The 16252-nt window shown below is 37.0% G+C and overlaps 1 protein-coding gene across 7 annotated transcripts in view; it reads left to right on the forward strand.

Moving 5' to 3' along the window:
* The window catches only part of ptprma (protein tyrosine phosphatase receptor type Ma), a 238809-nt gene that overhangs the window by 195097 nt on the left and 27460 nt on the right, over positions 1–16252 (forward strand). For 4 of the 7 annotated variants that reach the window (XM_069191608.1, XM_069191610.1, XM_015353613.2 and 1 more), the window contains 6 exons: positions 1035–1186; positions 2510–2584; positions 3069–3095; positions 5623–5810; positions 13932–14019; positions 15595–15671. In XM_069191608.1, coding sequence (XP_069047709.1) covers positions 1035–1186; positions 2510–2584; positions 3069–3095; positions 5623–5810; positions 13932–14019; positions 15595–15671 — 607 coding nt within the window. The remainder of the gene's footprint in view (positions 1–1034; positions 1187–2509; positions 2585–3068; positions 3096–5622; positions 5811–13931; positions 14020–15594; positions 15672–16252) is intronic. The other 3 variants (XM_015353612.2, XM_069191609.1, XM_015353617.2) reach the window with 1 other exon arrangement.

Here is a 16252-nt window from a genome sequence, read left to right on the forward strand (position 1 = left end):
ATTGCTCCTATAATATTCAGAACATTCACTGTTATCTTCATGACACGTGACTTACAGCCTCCATAAGATAGCTGCAGGTTTTGCTAACCTGATTGGGTTCTTTGTGTTGTTTGGAGTTAATTTGAGTCATTTCTTTTCAGGTAATATTTTCTTAAATCTACTCCAAAAAGGCTTTCTCCTACCTGCAGAAACTGCACTGCTGCCTTCCCCTGGTTCTCCAAGTTTCTTCCAGCTAGTTTAACAGGGCCTCTTCTTGACACCTTTAATTAGCTTCATTTGTAAGCCTGTTGATTGTAGTGCATTTTCTCTCAGCCACCCTGGGGAATCCCTTCACTGTGCGCTCTGCATCACATTCGTGCCGGCACACAGTACATACTGGGAGCCCACATGTTATGTTGCTGCAGGCAAAATCTTTATAGAGAATTTTATCATACATCTCCATATTCCCCTTGGTGTAAGTACATTGCCTGCCTCCCTTCTCTGACATGCAGCCCCAGGAGAGCACATTAGGCCATTTTCTGCATTGTCATTTAGACATTTAAGGGTGTCGTCAGCTCTTGAATTCTCATCTACACATTTGACACCAAACTGTGGCAACCACATTTTTGACACATCTGACCACTGAGGTGCTTTTTACATCCCCATAAGACACGTTGACCTACCCTGTGAGAAACAGCATGACATTTAACTCTCTAAACTGAGTGTCAGGCAGGTCTTTCTTTGTTGTGTGTGAAGCTGGTAACTTCTCCCATCATATCGGCAGCTGTTGGGCACGGGAGAGAACCAAGATATAAATCAGAAAAGTGGCTAAAGGTCTCTAGCTGCCTTCATATAATATCATCGGCATGTTATTTTACAGTTTGCACTAAGGAAAAAAGAAGTAGAATATTTTGTAAGTTTAATGTCTTAATGAATATAGCCTGCAGAAACTAGGAGGATCGGGGGCCATGTGTCACTAAGTAAACTTCCCAGAAACACAGAAATAGTTTTGTGTTTGGAGTATTAAAAGAATTCACCTAACTTTTTGTTTTTAGGAAACTTGCAAAGAAGCGCAAGGAGACTTTAAGCAGCACTAGACAAGAGATGACTGTGATGGTGAACTCGATGGACAAGAGTTACACTGAACAGGGGACGAACTGTGATGAGGCTTTCTCCTTCATGGACACACACAACCTCAATGGCAGAAGTAAGTTTATCGGAAATTAGTCAGAAATGAGATTGAAGCATAACTGACAACTAAAAAACCTTGTGAATTTAACAATCAACACATGAATGAATAGTTTTCCTTTCTTAATGCTTTTCACCACAAGTTAATTAATATAACTTATCCTTTGTTTTAAGCAAATTCCTAACATACTGTAACTGTCATGTGGCAACAGTATTTTTTTATAAACTGTATTTATTATTTTAATGTGAAATCAATTCTTTATATTCTGCTTTCAATGCCTTTTTTTAAAAACAAAACTGAACTGTGGTCTGAAAAGAAACTCATCCCTTTCTCACTCTTAACAATCTGGAGATGTTGGAATTCAGTGGTGTTTCTGGCTCCAAGCTGCTAAGTCTTGCAGTTCTGCCGTTGCTGTGCCATGGTAACACAAATCGATCCCAGACTGCGGTTTCCTCTCCAGCCACTGGAAGTGCTGTCCAGAGCCAAATCCGGATTTTAATTTTTAATTTGATGAGACTCATTAAAATTCTGTAGTTCTGTTCAGCTTTTCGATGCTCATGAAACAGCTTCTATTCCATCATAGTGCTTTGGGTGCTGCACAACACCCCTTGATGTGCTGTTAGGGTTGATGAACTGAGCCATTTAAAATTAGATTTACAATAATGTGGTGAACAGGCTGTCAAGCACAGTACTTTTGATGAACCAGTTAAAGAAGTGGCCTCATCCGGCACACTTGTATAAGTGGTTTTCTAGACTAAAGCACAAGTAAAGTTCACCTACAGCGAACCTTCTTGTAGTGAAAGGACTAAAACCAGGTTCTGTGACTGAGAGAATCACAAAAAAATATTTTTGGGGATATATTTGCTCTTTGCTTCAAAGTATTTTTAAAATCCTCACATCCTCATTCCTTTTCTTTTTTTAATTTTGTAATAACTGTCTGGATAATCCATTATTCTGTAAATTGAAATGGATGCCGTAATGGTTGGATACCAAGATTTATCAAGTATAAAAAGGTATACAGAGAGTGTCAGAAAATGATATAAATTGAAGCCAAAAGTTGTTGTTTTAACTTAGAAATGGGCATATTTCTGATAATTTCATTATCTCCATTAACTCAAGTGATAGATTAGGCACTAGGTCTCACTTAGTGAGATGGAAAGAATTACATGTAAGCGCTAAAAAAACAGTATTGTAAATATTGAAGGAGACAGTCTGAATACATGATTCTCCTTTCTGTTGTGTTAAATGAAGACATATTTCTATTTCTAGTGAAATATAAATATTCAAAAAAACAGAATTTAATCTAATTGCCTCTGTTCTGTTCATTTTCTTTCTTTTTAGCTGTGTCTTCACCATCATCGTTTACAATGAAGACAAATACGCTCAGCACAACAGTTCCCAATTCATACTACCCAGGTAATGGCAATACTGCTGTGTTATCTCTGTTACAATATTACCTGAAGTCTATTAGGTACTTTTTTAAAAAAGAAAATAATTACAACTTTATAGTTAGGTCTAGTTCTGGGTACCACGTTAGCAATTTCTTTAAATATTTAGTAGAATATGCAAAATATCTTCCATCATTGTAACTACACTTTTTGCATTGCAAGAGAGTACTGTACATTTTTATAGTATTGAGGACTTTAACCACAGGCTTTGCTTTTGGACCTAACATGTCTATGTCTCTGAGTAAATGTCTTCTGAACTTTTAATGCTTTTTATTTGGCTGTGTACTTGCGTCTATCAGTAACCAGATGGGCTGAGAAAGTCTGCTTTTTTGTGCATCACTCAATTTTCTGTGTTCCTTCCTTACGTAGAGGAGAATGTATCCCTTTATTTACTACCATATTCTTTCTTCTTTATAAATGTCCTCTCTGCACTGGTTACGCTGTATGAGCAGATCCCTTTGTGCCAACTGCAATCTTAGGTGAGAAAAAAAGTTCTTTTCACATTTTCCTTTTCTGTATCTCTTGTAGTGATCGTCTTGGCAAAAAAAATAGCAAACTACGCACATGAGGAAAGAAGTACTTGTGTAAACCTGAGGTCGTCCGGTTGTTGTTGTTTTTTTTTTGATTGAGGACCGCTCCACTTCCATTCCTGTCTGCTTTCTTATCTGTGAGATCAGGAGGGTTGAACTGAAACTGGCTTCACTCCATCCCATCCGCATTCCGTGTCGTGCGTGTGATGTCACATATGTGTATGACCTCTCATATGCATGGACAGACAATGTGGACAGGATGAAGGGAGTGACAGAGGGGTGCACCTTCTTGCCCATTGCCATTGCTGTGACTGTAGTTGCCGAGATTACTGTCGAGAAATGGAAAAATGGAGAAAAAAAAACAACAAGTGCTACAGTGTACCTAACTGGTCAGGACCCGATTCCTGCTTAAATAGAAACCATGGCAGGTGATGCCCTAATTAAACAAAATTGATCAATTTCACAGATTTTATTTTTGCTACAATAACGGAACCCAATTTCATTGATTATTTTTCTGGCTTTGGGCCGTCTACAGATGCCTTTTTTTCATTTGGCAGCATTTCAGAGTTTTGTATGTATGGAAAATAATTTCATGATAACTGGTATGAGTACTGTTAGTAGTGATGCCTCTTCTCAGAAGCATGATAGATTTTGGCATGGAATGAAATATCGGAGGGGGGAAATCAATGCAAACTTTGGCTTCTTCCCTGGAATGTATGCAGAACCTTGAAGGCATAAGGACATGTTTTGTAGCATGATGTGCTATTGCAATTGTTATGCAAAGTCCACATAGTTTTATTTTTTTGCAGGATGACTTGGTAATTGGCACTGATTCACGTCTTGAGTTGAGCAGGCATGGAAGGTCTAATAGAATCATGGCTATCCAAGTAGAAAGCTTATACAGCACGATTTACTTAACAGTTCAATTCTGCGAGATAAATTAGCGCTCATGTTGAGATGTCTGAGACACAAAAACACGGATTGGTGTAACAGCCACAGCAGAACTAGTGCCGTAATAATTTTATCATAAAGCTTTCTATTCTTCATGATTTTTTGGCAAATGTATGAGTTCAGATTTTGGGATCAGATCACATGTTAACATCAAACCCAGATATTTTGCCCTTTCTTTTTTTTTATCAGGAAGAGAAGAAGTGCTGAAACTTTAAATCATAGCCACAATAATAATTCCAATTTAAGAGCTCTTTTTTGATGGTGGTAGTATTCAAGACACTGAAGAAAGAGATTTATTTTAGTATTACACTTATTATATATACAGTATATATGCATACCCTTTTTTAACTGTGGGGGAATCCACATCCAAAGGTAAACTGATCATTCTTAATGACCCCAGTCAATTATCTTCCCACAGTCTGCCCTTCAGTGTATCCTTTTAATTTAATCTGTGATTAACCTAACCTACCAGAGGCCTGTGAACCTGCCTAGAGTAGTTATAGAAACTGTACAGCTGCTCATACTGTATTGTTGCTTATATCCTGTTTCCTTTTTCTCCTCCTTTTTTCTTCACAATAACCTGTTATGTATCTTCTTAAAAAGTGCCAATTAATGGTAAGTTCCCAGTTTGCCCTATGGGGGAGGAGATTGTGTGGTTCATACAGAATGTAGCCTGTTTGGCTGGTTCTGTTGTTTGTTGACTTGCATGGCAGTTGACATATAGCATTTCATGCCCAGTGTAATAACCCATGGTCGACTGTGAAGCCATTAGCTAGTGGCATGTCAAGTGTCCGATCAAAACATTAACCTCGAGTATGTGGACTTTCTCGCATTTGTCATTTTTCTTTATTTTTTTTTATTTGTTTTGAAGGTGTTGCATCAGACATTGCCATCTTAGTTAAAACCGCACACTCCATTCAGCGTGTGTCATTGTGTGTGCTCAGAAGTATTTGTGCCTCATCATTGTCACAATGGTCTAATTGTGAGATCTAGTTTAGACTCTATAATGTGTCGTTGAGAAGTTAAAGATTTTTTTTTCATAAAGAATTTTCTTGGCAGGGAATTTGTAAAAATGCAGTATTGTTCCTTTACAAAACAATGTGCTTAACTTGCTCTTTTTTCACAGTTTTAAAGAGTAGGTGTCTTTTGCATCAGTGTCATGGTCCTCTTTTGTATTGTGACATTACTTATTTATGCTTTATTTTCATCTGTTTTGTTTATTGCTATTACTGTATGTAGGCCGACTGTATTTGGAGAACCTCCTGTATCGCATATAGCAGAACTGTAAAAGAGCAGGGAGCATGGTGCAGATTTAAGATTCTTAGGCCATTAACAGATGGTTCATTTAAGATTCTTCAAGAGTTAAAAATAACATATTTTTGTGGGAAAAAAAGATGGCCTGTATTTTTTCCCTGTCCACTTCTGAATTACGTTTAAACAATGAAATGCAGCGGCCTGCGTTTTTAGTGCCGACTGTGCCCAGTCATTATAACATTGCACCTCTGTTGTCGTTGCTCTGCTCCAGATGAAAACCACACCATGGCGAGTGACACCAGCAGCCTGGTGCAGTCGCACTCCTACAAGAAGCGGGAAGCCGTGGACGTGCCGTATCAGACCGGGCAGCTCCACCCCGCCATCCGGGTGGCTGACCTCCTGCAGCACATAACGCAGATGAAGTGTGCAGAGGGCTATGGCTTCAAAGAGGAGTATGAGGTGAGCGGGGGAACTGTGCACACACACTGCCTCTCTAACAAGCACATTGTACAGGGAAGAAAGGTCACAGTAACCTGCAGAACTGCAGCTTTCCTTTTGCACCCTTTTTTCTTGTAAAGTTATCAAATCTGCACTCTGTGGAGAGTTCACATCAGTGTGGCAGTGTATAATGAGCAGCATTTGGTTTCTTTCAACATCTGTAATTGAAAAGGGGATCTTAGTGTCAAAGAAGTAATTGCAGTATTAGCTCTATACCTCTCTGCATTTGTTAGTTTTCTAGGTGCGCATTTTCAAAGTTTAGTTTACTTAAAGCTAAAGAAATGTACTTGTTTAGTCTTCACTTTAATTGTAGTTGTTTTATCAATGAACTCTTCTTTTATTGTTCATGTATTAGTTTTGAGAACATATTTCTGCAGTTTGGCGACAATGGATTCATGTCCCTCATCTGGAGTCTCTGTGTTTAAATCTCCAGCAATTGTAAAGCAGTCTCTCCTTTTTTTTCAGTGGATCTGTGTTGCCTGCTACACTTATATTTTTGTCCCTGAATTCAAAATTTAGTCAGCATCTGCATGTTTACAGACAGTTGAAAATGAACAGGGATATTTTTGATGCTATGCATGACTCATTCTAACAAAAAAAAAACTTTCATTATCTGTAAAGCTGTTCGGTTATGGCAAAGAACATTTTGCTTTAACAGTCTCAGAAAAACAACTGTTTGAATCTAGAAAAAAAAGGATGACATCTTTTCTTATGTGGACATGAGAAGAACATGGCTACCTGATTTGTGCACAAGAGGTTTACCTATAATAAAAGCAGTCCCATGAGTGAGCAATTCAGAGATTAAATAAATGATGCAACCTCTTAGAATTCCCTGCACAGGAATGTTTGGGCTGCCCTAAGGGTGTAATTCATTATGGATAAAGATTTTGGGGCCTGGATTGCTACTGTGTAGTGCCACAATATAGTCTGCTAAAAATATAGCGTACAGAATAATTGATGCACTCTTTTAACTGCTATAGTCAACATTTTAAAGTAAAATGCAACATAAAATATATGTAAGAGTTTAAAATCATGTTTTCAGTTCTACATTGTGTACCAAGTATTATCTGTCTTTGGAAAATGATCTTTAAAATCTTACTTCTGAAGATGAAAGGCAGTGCGTTACTAAACTATTTACTTATTTCTTTCTAATCCATGCTTCTTGTTATTCTGTACATTAACTATGGAAAAGATAAATGAGGTAAGCAGAAACTTTTGGTTTAAATGTAAATTTAAATGTAGAACTTTCAGTTGCGCCCTACTGTATAACATTGTACCTAGTCTTTCTCCATTCTGTGGCAGCTAGATGATGTAAACCTTAATTCCTCTGTGGTACAAAGGCCTTAAAATAAATCTTGCTTAATAATGTAACAAATACATTATATCTTCTAAGAATTAGAAAACTAAGTGTGTATATTGTCCTTGATTGCAGACAGTAGGGGTATAAAACTTTACAGACCAGCCAGAACTTAAATGGTTTTGAAATTGAGGAAAAGTGAGAGGAATGAGTCTGAGATTCTAGGTAACTAAAGTGTTGGTGCAGTGCGCTTATACCAGAATTACCTGGCCATTATGGATCTGCTCTTTTACTTAATCTGTAATGCACATAGTGCAATTAAAGATTTGTTTCTTAGTTTATCTCCCATTCCCATTAATCTTGTGAAAGTTTTAAGTCAGAGATTTTCTGTTTGTTGCAGTTTGTTGTGGTCAAATCAATAGACTGTTAGGTAAAAACATATCAAGTATATCATTGTTACTTAATTATGTAAATGTTTCATGGTGAGCTTAAGTGGAAAAAATACATGAATAAGAATTAACTATTCAGATGCCCACGGGTACCTTGCATTAAAGCTTTCTTACAATTAATGGCCAAAGCTCTCAAAAAACACTTTTTTCCTTTTATTTATTATGGAAGAAAAAAAACACCTTTATTTTATATAGCAATTTTTGTAAGGCACCATCTCAGAGTGTGGTGCAATAAAGCAAGCCAAAGCAAAAACATTAGAAAAATATGAATAAACAGTGTAGTACAAAAAAAGAATTCAAAGCTAGCGTGTAAATATAGCATTAATAAAATGTTAAGATGGGATTTAAAAGTGCTGACTGACCTGCCAGATCTCACATGGGCTGGGGAATCATTCCACCGCCTTGCAGCAACAGAGCAGAAAGTACAGTCTAGCAAGGTTCAGAAAGATGGTGTCCATAGAGCATAAACAACATGTACAGTAGGTACTGTATATACAGTACAGCTATATGATTCACAAATAAGAAGATGGAGGATAATGTACTGTAGAATTCTTTTTTTTTTCCATATATTGAGGTAGTACCTTTCATTTTGTTCCTGACTGATAGAATGCACAATACCTAGCACTTGGAATCTGGTCCAATACTTACCTTTATCACCAGAAATGTTTTTGTCACTTTCGTATCTTTTTCCTTTTTTGCTGTAAAGGGTCCTTTTAATTTACCTGAATTCACTGGACCCTTCACCCAGATGATTATTGTTGCATGACAGCTTTTGGGTCGTGAATTTAATGCTGCAGATTTTGGGAAATATGTAAAATTGCTCTGACCATAAGTTATGTTAATTTCTTAACACCTCGATTGCCATCTTGTGCAAAGTACCATCCACTTTTGAAGATTGTTTTCCTTTCACCTTCCAGAATGCTGTATATTATTTGTTTTCATTATCATAACATTTAAGAGTAGAGAATTCTTTGAAATCTCTCCTTTTTAACCTGTAAATTCCGTAAGTGTCAAATAATCAGAAGAGGTTATACTGTAGCAAACATGGATTCACCTTTTGTGAATTAGTGAATATGACAGTAAGTATGTACTGTACTATAGCATATATTTAATGCTTTACCAGTTGCTGTTGGCAATGGTGAAACAGCTACACCTGGGTAAAAGTTAGGGTATTGTCCATAGCAGGTTTGACTTTTCAGAACATTAAACCCATGTTATAGCTAAGCGTTTTTTATTTATTTTTTTGCAAAAAACTCATTTTCTCATTTGTAGTTTGTGATGTGACTGCTGTCTTCACATTCTGTTTCTGTTTAAATCTCAGATTTGCTTCTGTTGCCCTGAAATTCCTTGAAGGTTGGTTATTAAAGGGCTCATAGCTCATAACAGAACTCATTGTTAGGATGTGCTTCTTGGATTTCTGTTTCGTTTAGCTCCACTAATCCTGTGACTGTCCTTGGAGTCTCATTACTTTTGGCAAAGTCACGTCGCTTGTCTTCCAAGTTAGGGGTGAACAGGCCTGACTAATAGTTGTGCTTGTTTCTGCAATGTGCCAGAGTAGCCCAGTCTCATCTTTCTCATGTCTCTTTGTGCCACTGAAGCATTCATTTTGTAGCATCTCCAATGCATTTGAGGCACATGATTGGGACAGAGCAGTATTGCTGTATTTCCACTGGAAAATGGGTTTGTCCGTGCTTGGAATAGGTAATTGGAGTAAAGTAAGATACAGCCTGGAGCAGCCTTAAAGCAAAATTCTTAGTTCAGGCACAGGCTGCTGCAGTCACCTTGGATCTTAAAATTTATACTGCTGATTAATATATTTAATAGTGGCAGTAATATTGCCTTAATGATATTTGCACTGGCTACAATCGAAGAAAAAACCTAGTGATTAGTTTTATATACACAGTCAAGATTAGATCTAAACTACTGTATATTCAATTGTCCCAACAACTTTATGTATAAAGGCTTGAATTTCCTGACTGTATCCTCTCCCAGACATCTGAGTGGAAATTAATTATCAAATCGGACTGCTTTTAACGGAATGCATAGTATTTTAGCCACATTACATTTAATATTTTTAAAGACTTGGTCAGTTATGACTTATTCCTGCTTTGAATTGAAAGGCATTCATTGCTTTTATGAAATAAATGAAAGAACTGTGGCTAATTGTCACTATAGTCTATTTTTCCTTCATGCCTTCATTTTAAACTATGGTATAACATTTGTCAAGTGCATAAAATGAATCATTCAGTAGACATGCACTTCTGGTAAAAAAAAATATTTGTATTACCGTCGTCATTTTTAAAAATGACACGTTAAACCTTCCTGCCTGTTCCTTTCTGTTGTAGAAAATAACTACAGTATGTAGAATCTTTTCAATTGAAAGGTTTGTTTCTAATTAAAATAATATTTATATGTGTTTTTTTAAAAACGTTTTGTTTTCTAGTAAGTGCTAATTGTATGGGCAAGGATTTTTAATTGATAAAATAATCTCATCCCTGACATCTTTAGCTGTTGGTCAAAGGTCTATATTTTAGCAACTTGAGCAAGTTATGCCTTTGCTGAAGTCATGGTTTACCTGTATTGAAACTGTTTTAAAATATCCAAACGACCATTTAAATTCTCCTCACTGCTGCTTTGCTGCTTTTTCTTGGTATGTTTTCACTGTTTCATTAATCTAATTATAAAAAAGAATGTCTAAACTATGTCAGAGGCATATGGTTTAGTCAATTTACTGTACCCCTGTGATCTCAGGCTGTATAGTAGAGGGATTAATCACAGCAAAGCCTGTGCCGAAGATACAGAAGCTTTCCCTGCAATGTACAGTATCATTATATATACAGGTATATACACAAAGCATTGAAAGGTACTTATCAAACTATGCATAAGACTTTAGGAAAAATATTGTATACTTTTATCAATATAGTTAAATGTTTTTGGTATTATTTTGATTAATCATTCAGGATTGACAGTGATGCGATTGAGTGACATTGCTTGTTGCTTCTGCACTGAATCATGTCATTAGTGAGAAACTTGACTTGGTGCAGTGATAAGGTCCTTTAACCTGCTGAATGTAATGCCCAGTAGATCACTGAAAGAAGCACACGGAAAGGAACCTACTGTATCAACAGAATAATGCAGAATAGTACCATCAGTATGCTGAGGACTGGACTTAGTCAGTACACTCACTCGCTGTGTTGACAACCAGTAATTTCTCACCTAGCAAGACAATGCAACCCAAAACTGTCCATTGTGTTAGTTTCACAACCTCTCCAGGACTGGCAGATCATCACGCAGCTGTGATCAGGCCTGACTAATAGTTGTGATCTAGCACTGTTTATTTGCTGCAGAGCCCCACTTGTACGTGGATTCGTGGTTTTAAAAATATTTTTTCCTAAAGATAGTGACTACATATGCTGCTACCTTGCGACTGTCACTGTAGATCCCCATTAATGACAAATCCTAATCAGCGTAATGAATGTACCAGTGTCATGTCTTCCATAAAACTGCAATGCACTTGCTGCAAAAAAGAACTTCCATTTTTCTTTTAACTTTCTTTCAGATTCTTTAGTTGTAAATTATTTGCGGTGTGTAAGTAATAGGTTTCTTTTGATGCTCAGTATGTTGAAACAGTCTATAATATTTGGAATATGTCCTAAAATGTGTAAAGGAGAAGAGATGCACATTTAAATGTTTGCCCTTCAAAACATCACTTGTCAGGACGATGTGAAAGGCCTTAGTTGCCACCCTTAATAGGACCTGATGTGGCCAGCAAAAGGTCATGTGATAAGGGGCATCATTTAATCCTGCTGTGAAATACATTTATATCTTTGCTTGATGATTCAAAGGACATTCTTATTTGCATTTTAAAGCCTGATCCCCCAACCTTAGCTGTCTCTTGGAAAAGGTTTCCTAGCTCCTCATTAAATTAAATGTCCCTGTGTTCAGTCCTAGAGGCTTGTATTTCACCAGTAATTGTTTAAAATGGCATCTCATTTTACCCCATTAGACAGTTTAGAGACATTTGTATTATCTGTTTTAAGATGAGCAAAAATGAATTTGCTTTTCGGTAGATTTAATTACAATAATCAAAACATTTTTTTTTATTTCGGAATGTTCTCTGCTGAAATGATTGATTTGATTTATTCTCTGCGTAACCCAACTCCCTCTTTGAATTGTTGTGGCTCCAATATTTTATTTTTCATATTTTCTCAATATTATGTGGTGGATTTAGAAATTGAAAATGAATAAGACAGGAGCTTCGCTAGAACAGCATGTCAGGGAGTTGTAGTCATTTGAACCTGGATGCTGTGATCATGAGAAAGGGTGGCTGTGGTCCAGTGCCCATTGCAAAGACAGAGGAGAGAGCAGAAAACTTCAGGAGTGAGCCGAGTTTGAGGAGGAATCAACATTAATGTTGACATTGCCCAGGATTAGGGTTTTTTTTTAGTTATAGTACAAACTGGAGAGAGACTAGATGGTGACGTGCAAAAACACACTAAGCACGAATGACAGAGTTCAGAAATTAAAAAAGGGACACACTATTGTGGTCGGGAGGTGGGTTACAACAAGCTTAACGTTTGTAATTTTCAGCCGCAAAGTTCTGAAGTTCGTGTGTTGTTTTGCTGTATTTATACTGTACAGCAACCTTGGCCATGCAAGTGATGATCAAAGGAGTGTTCCTAATAATTAACTAAGGGGAAACTAATTCACTTGAATCGCTAAATCGGTCGTACTCAACTAGTAATAGTCATCAGTGACTGTAGCATTCGTAGTAAGTGCACCAGTGAGTAGGCTAAATACAGAAAAACAGACAGGAACAGGAAGAAGTTTCCTTTCGAATCACGTTTGAAACCAGATTCTGTTCCGGTAATCTGGATGCTGATAATCTGAGTTTAATTATAAAAGAGAATTTGCAGTCTTAGTTTAGACATTTCTGATTTCACATATTGTGGAATCCCCAGGCTAAATCATCCCTCCCGTTTCAGTGCTGGCTTTGTTCAGTGTAGGGAAATGGATTCCCATTCGTCTCTTTAGAGAGGGAGATTCAGTCCTGTTTACCATAGGTTTTATTTATCAGGGTGCGGGCTCTCTCTGGCTTGTTAAGGTGTTTTTGTTCTGTTGAAGTAGTAAGGATAGAATTCTGGGGCCTTCCATGGGTACAGGGCTCTGGAACTCTCAGATCTGCAAATGTACATTCATGGTGTGACTGTTGTGTGTCGTTCAATGTTGTCAGCGTTATTTATTGTTAAGGAATAATCTGTCCTATCTATATCTGGACCCTCTTTTTCTCCATCACATCTTGATAATTAAAAGACACATACATATCACATACTGTAATGTCTGGTATTTCTTGACTTTAGGATGGTTAAATATTAAACTTTATAATTTGCTTGCACAGCATGCTGGTGTTGGGACCAGATTTTATTTTAATTTCAATTTAATAACCTCCTTTTTTACAATGTTCCTTTTCATTATTCATTATAATAAGAAAACCTAGCTTTTAATGTATTGAGAATTGTTTGTAGGGTGAAGATCTGAATACAGTGCACTGTAGATTTTTTGTAGTGCTTAGCACTACCAGAGCACAGCGATTTTGTGAAGCAATGGTAATAGTACACATTGCATCGGTTCTCTCTTTCATATACTGTACACAATGAAATAAATGCAAAACCTCAGACGGATATTAAAAAAAGTTACACTCTTGAAATCTTGGATACGGAGTATGTAATAAATATTAAAGGAGAGCTGGTTTACCATGCAGCAGCTCTGTTAATTTGTGTGAGTAATCTTAGCAATTTACGAATCCCCTCCTGAAGAAACTTGAAAGTGTGGTTTTTGAAATACGAGAGAAAAGAGGGAAAGCAGCTGCAGCAGTCTGTGAAGGCAGCAGAAATGTCTGGAGCTTTCCTAAAAAGTCAAATAATAAGGCTCAGGCGATGAAGTTTATTTTCATAATTAGTAATAATTGTGAGTCATGCAAGATAGGAATTGTGAATTTCACCAGGACATGATTAATATTTAATAAGTAGCAGCAGAGCAAGTGGTTTTGATCTGCCTGTGGGTATATTTTATTTTCATTGAAGCAAGTCCTTCAAAAGAGCCAGACAGTACACTGTGTGCTGGAAACGGTGCACTGGGATAATGCTGCAAGACACTGACTGATATCCTAATGGTTGTGCTGTTTGAGATAGCTTGGAGGTATCTGTTGTCCCTGTTTTTGAAGTCTAATGATGTGGATATTTATTTTTTCTAAGAAGGTCTGTTTCTTAACTTAGATATAATTTTACTGCTGGTAAATGACACACCATTTAATGCCATTTCTTTCTTTCATTTCAGAGTTTTTTTGAAGGGCAGTCTGCACCTTGGGAGTCTGCAAAGAAAGATGAAAACAGAATGAAGAACAGATACGGGAATATTATTGCATGTGTGTATACACAGAGTAACTACAGAGCAGTAACTTGTCTGTCTGTGGGTGACTAAACACTCTTGAAGTTTTCTTTCTTTATGCACTAGAAACAAAACCAAATGTTTGTCAGGGGGACAGTGGATTTTGGTAGTTTTTATTCCCTTGAAAAAAAAGTTATAGCTTTCCATTAAAAATAAAATGTTTTTTGCTTTTCAATGAAAATCTTATTAGGTATTCATCATGATATTATGCATAATTATCTGATTTTAAAAAATCTGTGATTTCTTTACTTTAGTTGTGAGTTTTGCAATTGTTCTTGCAGTTGTTTTGTAATATACTAAAAAAAGAATGAAAAATAATCTGGTCTAATCATACAAATCTAAAAAGATAATAGGATACATACATTCATACAATTTGTTTTTTCCACATTAGTACTTGAGATGTGCCCCTAAACCTCTGCATGATTCATGCCCATAGTGTGAAAAGGCCTTGCCTGAAGGCACCCACTTGGAAGCATGAATGTCACTTCCACCTCTTGAAAGAGGGTGACATTTACCAGCCTGGTGTCCTTCAGTATCTCGGAGCAGAGAGGTACCAATGCAGGGTTTGCTGGCAGGGCAGTTTTGTCTGATGCATGGATGTGGCTGCCTGTTACCACAGCGCGGGGCGCTCTGACGGCTGTCTAAAAAATAAAAATTGTGCTAATCACATACCAGCATTCTGGCTGTGAATCAGTGCATCCCAGTTTGTGTCAGACATGAAACTGTTTATTACGGTCAAAAATGCCTGAAGGTCTACAGTGAAATCCTGAATAAGTAATTACAATAAATAATTCACATTTTTATTTTCCCTTTTTTAATTTTTCAGAGAAAAAACTAATTTACCTTAAGTAATTCAATAAAGATCAAAAGTCTTGTTTTGTTTCATAAAGTTTCTTGGGACAGAACTCTCAAGACGTAGTTTAGAGTGAATTGCACAGAATATTATTTTCAAGTAGAGTGAAATTTGTCAGACAAGTTTTTTCTGCTTAATTTGCCTATTTGGTGGTTTCGGTGATACTGGTGTCAGGCTGTAATGTTCTGATTTACAGTCTCCTTATTGTTAAAATTATATCTATTTTCCAGGTTGTTACAGTAAGTGAGATATTAGCAGACAGTACATTATGATTACTGACCTGATCATTAAAGGTGTTGTTTTGTCAAAGCATTATAGGTGTTTTTAAATTCCTTTTAAAGGTTTTATTTTTTCATTATATAATAAACATGCTTTGCATTCTTCAAACTGGAAATGTAGTATATAAAAATGTAAGGGCAAGATTTGATGCAGTGTTCATGCAGACTGTCTTTATTTTGTAAACATCAGCTGTCAGCAGAAGTGCATGTATGTTGTAAGGAAGTATGCAATGTCCTTCCCTGTTGGATTCTCAACGATCAAGATATTTTCAAAATACTGTGCTGCTTACATTACAAATGCGTGAGGTCACACCACCTTCAGAAATGTGAAATCGCAAAGCATTTTGCAGTGACATTAAGATGCCTTTTTTTAGCAAGATCATTAATTTAGAACATGTTTTTTTTCTTCTTTCTCTTTCAGATGATCATTCTCGTGTCAGGCTCCAGCCCCTGGAGGGAGAACAAAATTCCGATTACATTAATGCGAATTATGTTGATGTAAGCATGCGCCAGCCGGGTTTCTGTCTTAAAGGTCACATGCGTTTCCACACTACTGGGGAGGTGGCATAAATACGTCTTATTTCACATATTCAAATCCTTCCTTTAAACAGAGGAGCTTCCTAAAGACTTTCCTGTAGTGTCAGAGTATCCTTCAGAAAATACTATTGCTCAAAAAGGGCAAGTCAGCCAGGCAAGTCTCGTTGTGAACCTCCCCAGCCATAAACGGACAGCACTTTAGCAAGAACACTCAGACCCAAACAATCTCTCATTAGTAAACATCATCATCTGTGCGCTGCATCTGTATAGTGCTTTGAATGGGCGCTTGGGTTCAGCTGTCATCTTGCAGTGTTTTTAGAGCAGTAAAACAGCATGGAGATGAGGGTGGAATCCGAGTCGTTTTGCACAGTGTTTAACAATGTATCCTCTAATGCGTCATCCTCTAAAATGTTGCCAGTGATTCAGAATTAGCTGAATTATTTCTGCAAGTGTACAATTCAGGCAGCTGTCGGGAAAAGATTTGGAAAAATTCAGGGCCATCGTGGAGCCCCAGCTATCATCTGTGCCCTTGTATAGCAAGC

Source organism: Lepisosteus oculatus, chromosome 6, assembly GCF_040954835.1.
Source record: "Lepisosteus oculatus isolate fLepOcu1 chromosome 6, fLepOcu1.hap2, whole genome shotgun sequence".
In the NCBI taxonomy this organism is placed as follows: domain Eukaryota; kingdom Metazoa; phylum Chordata; class Actinopteri; order Semionotiformes; family Lepisosteidae; genus Lepisosteus; species Lepisosteus oculatus.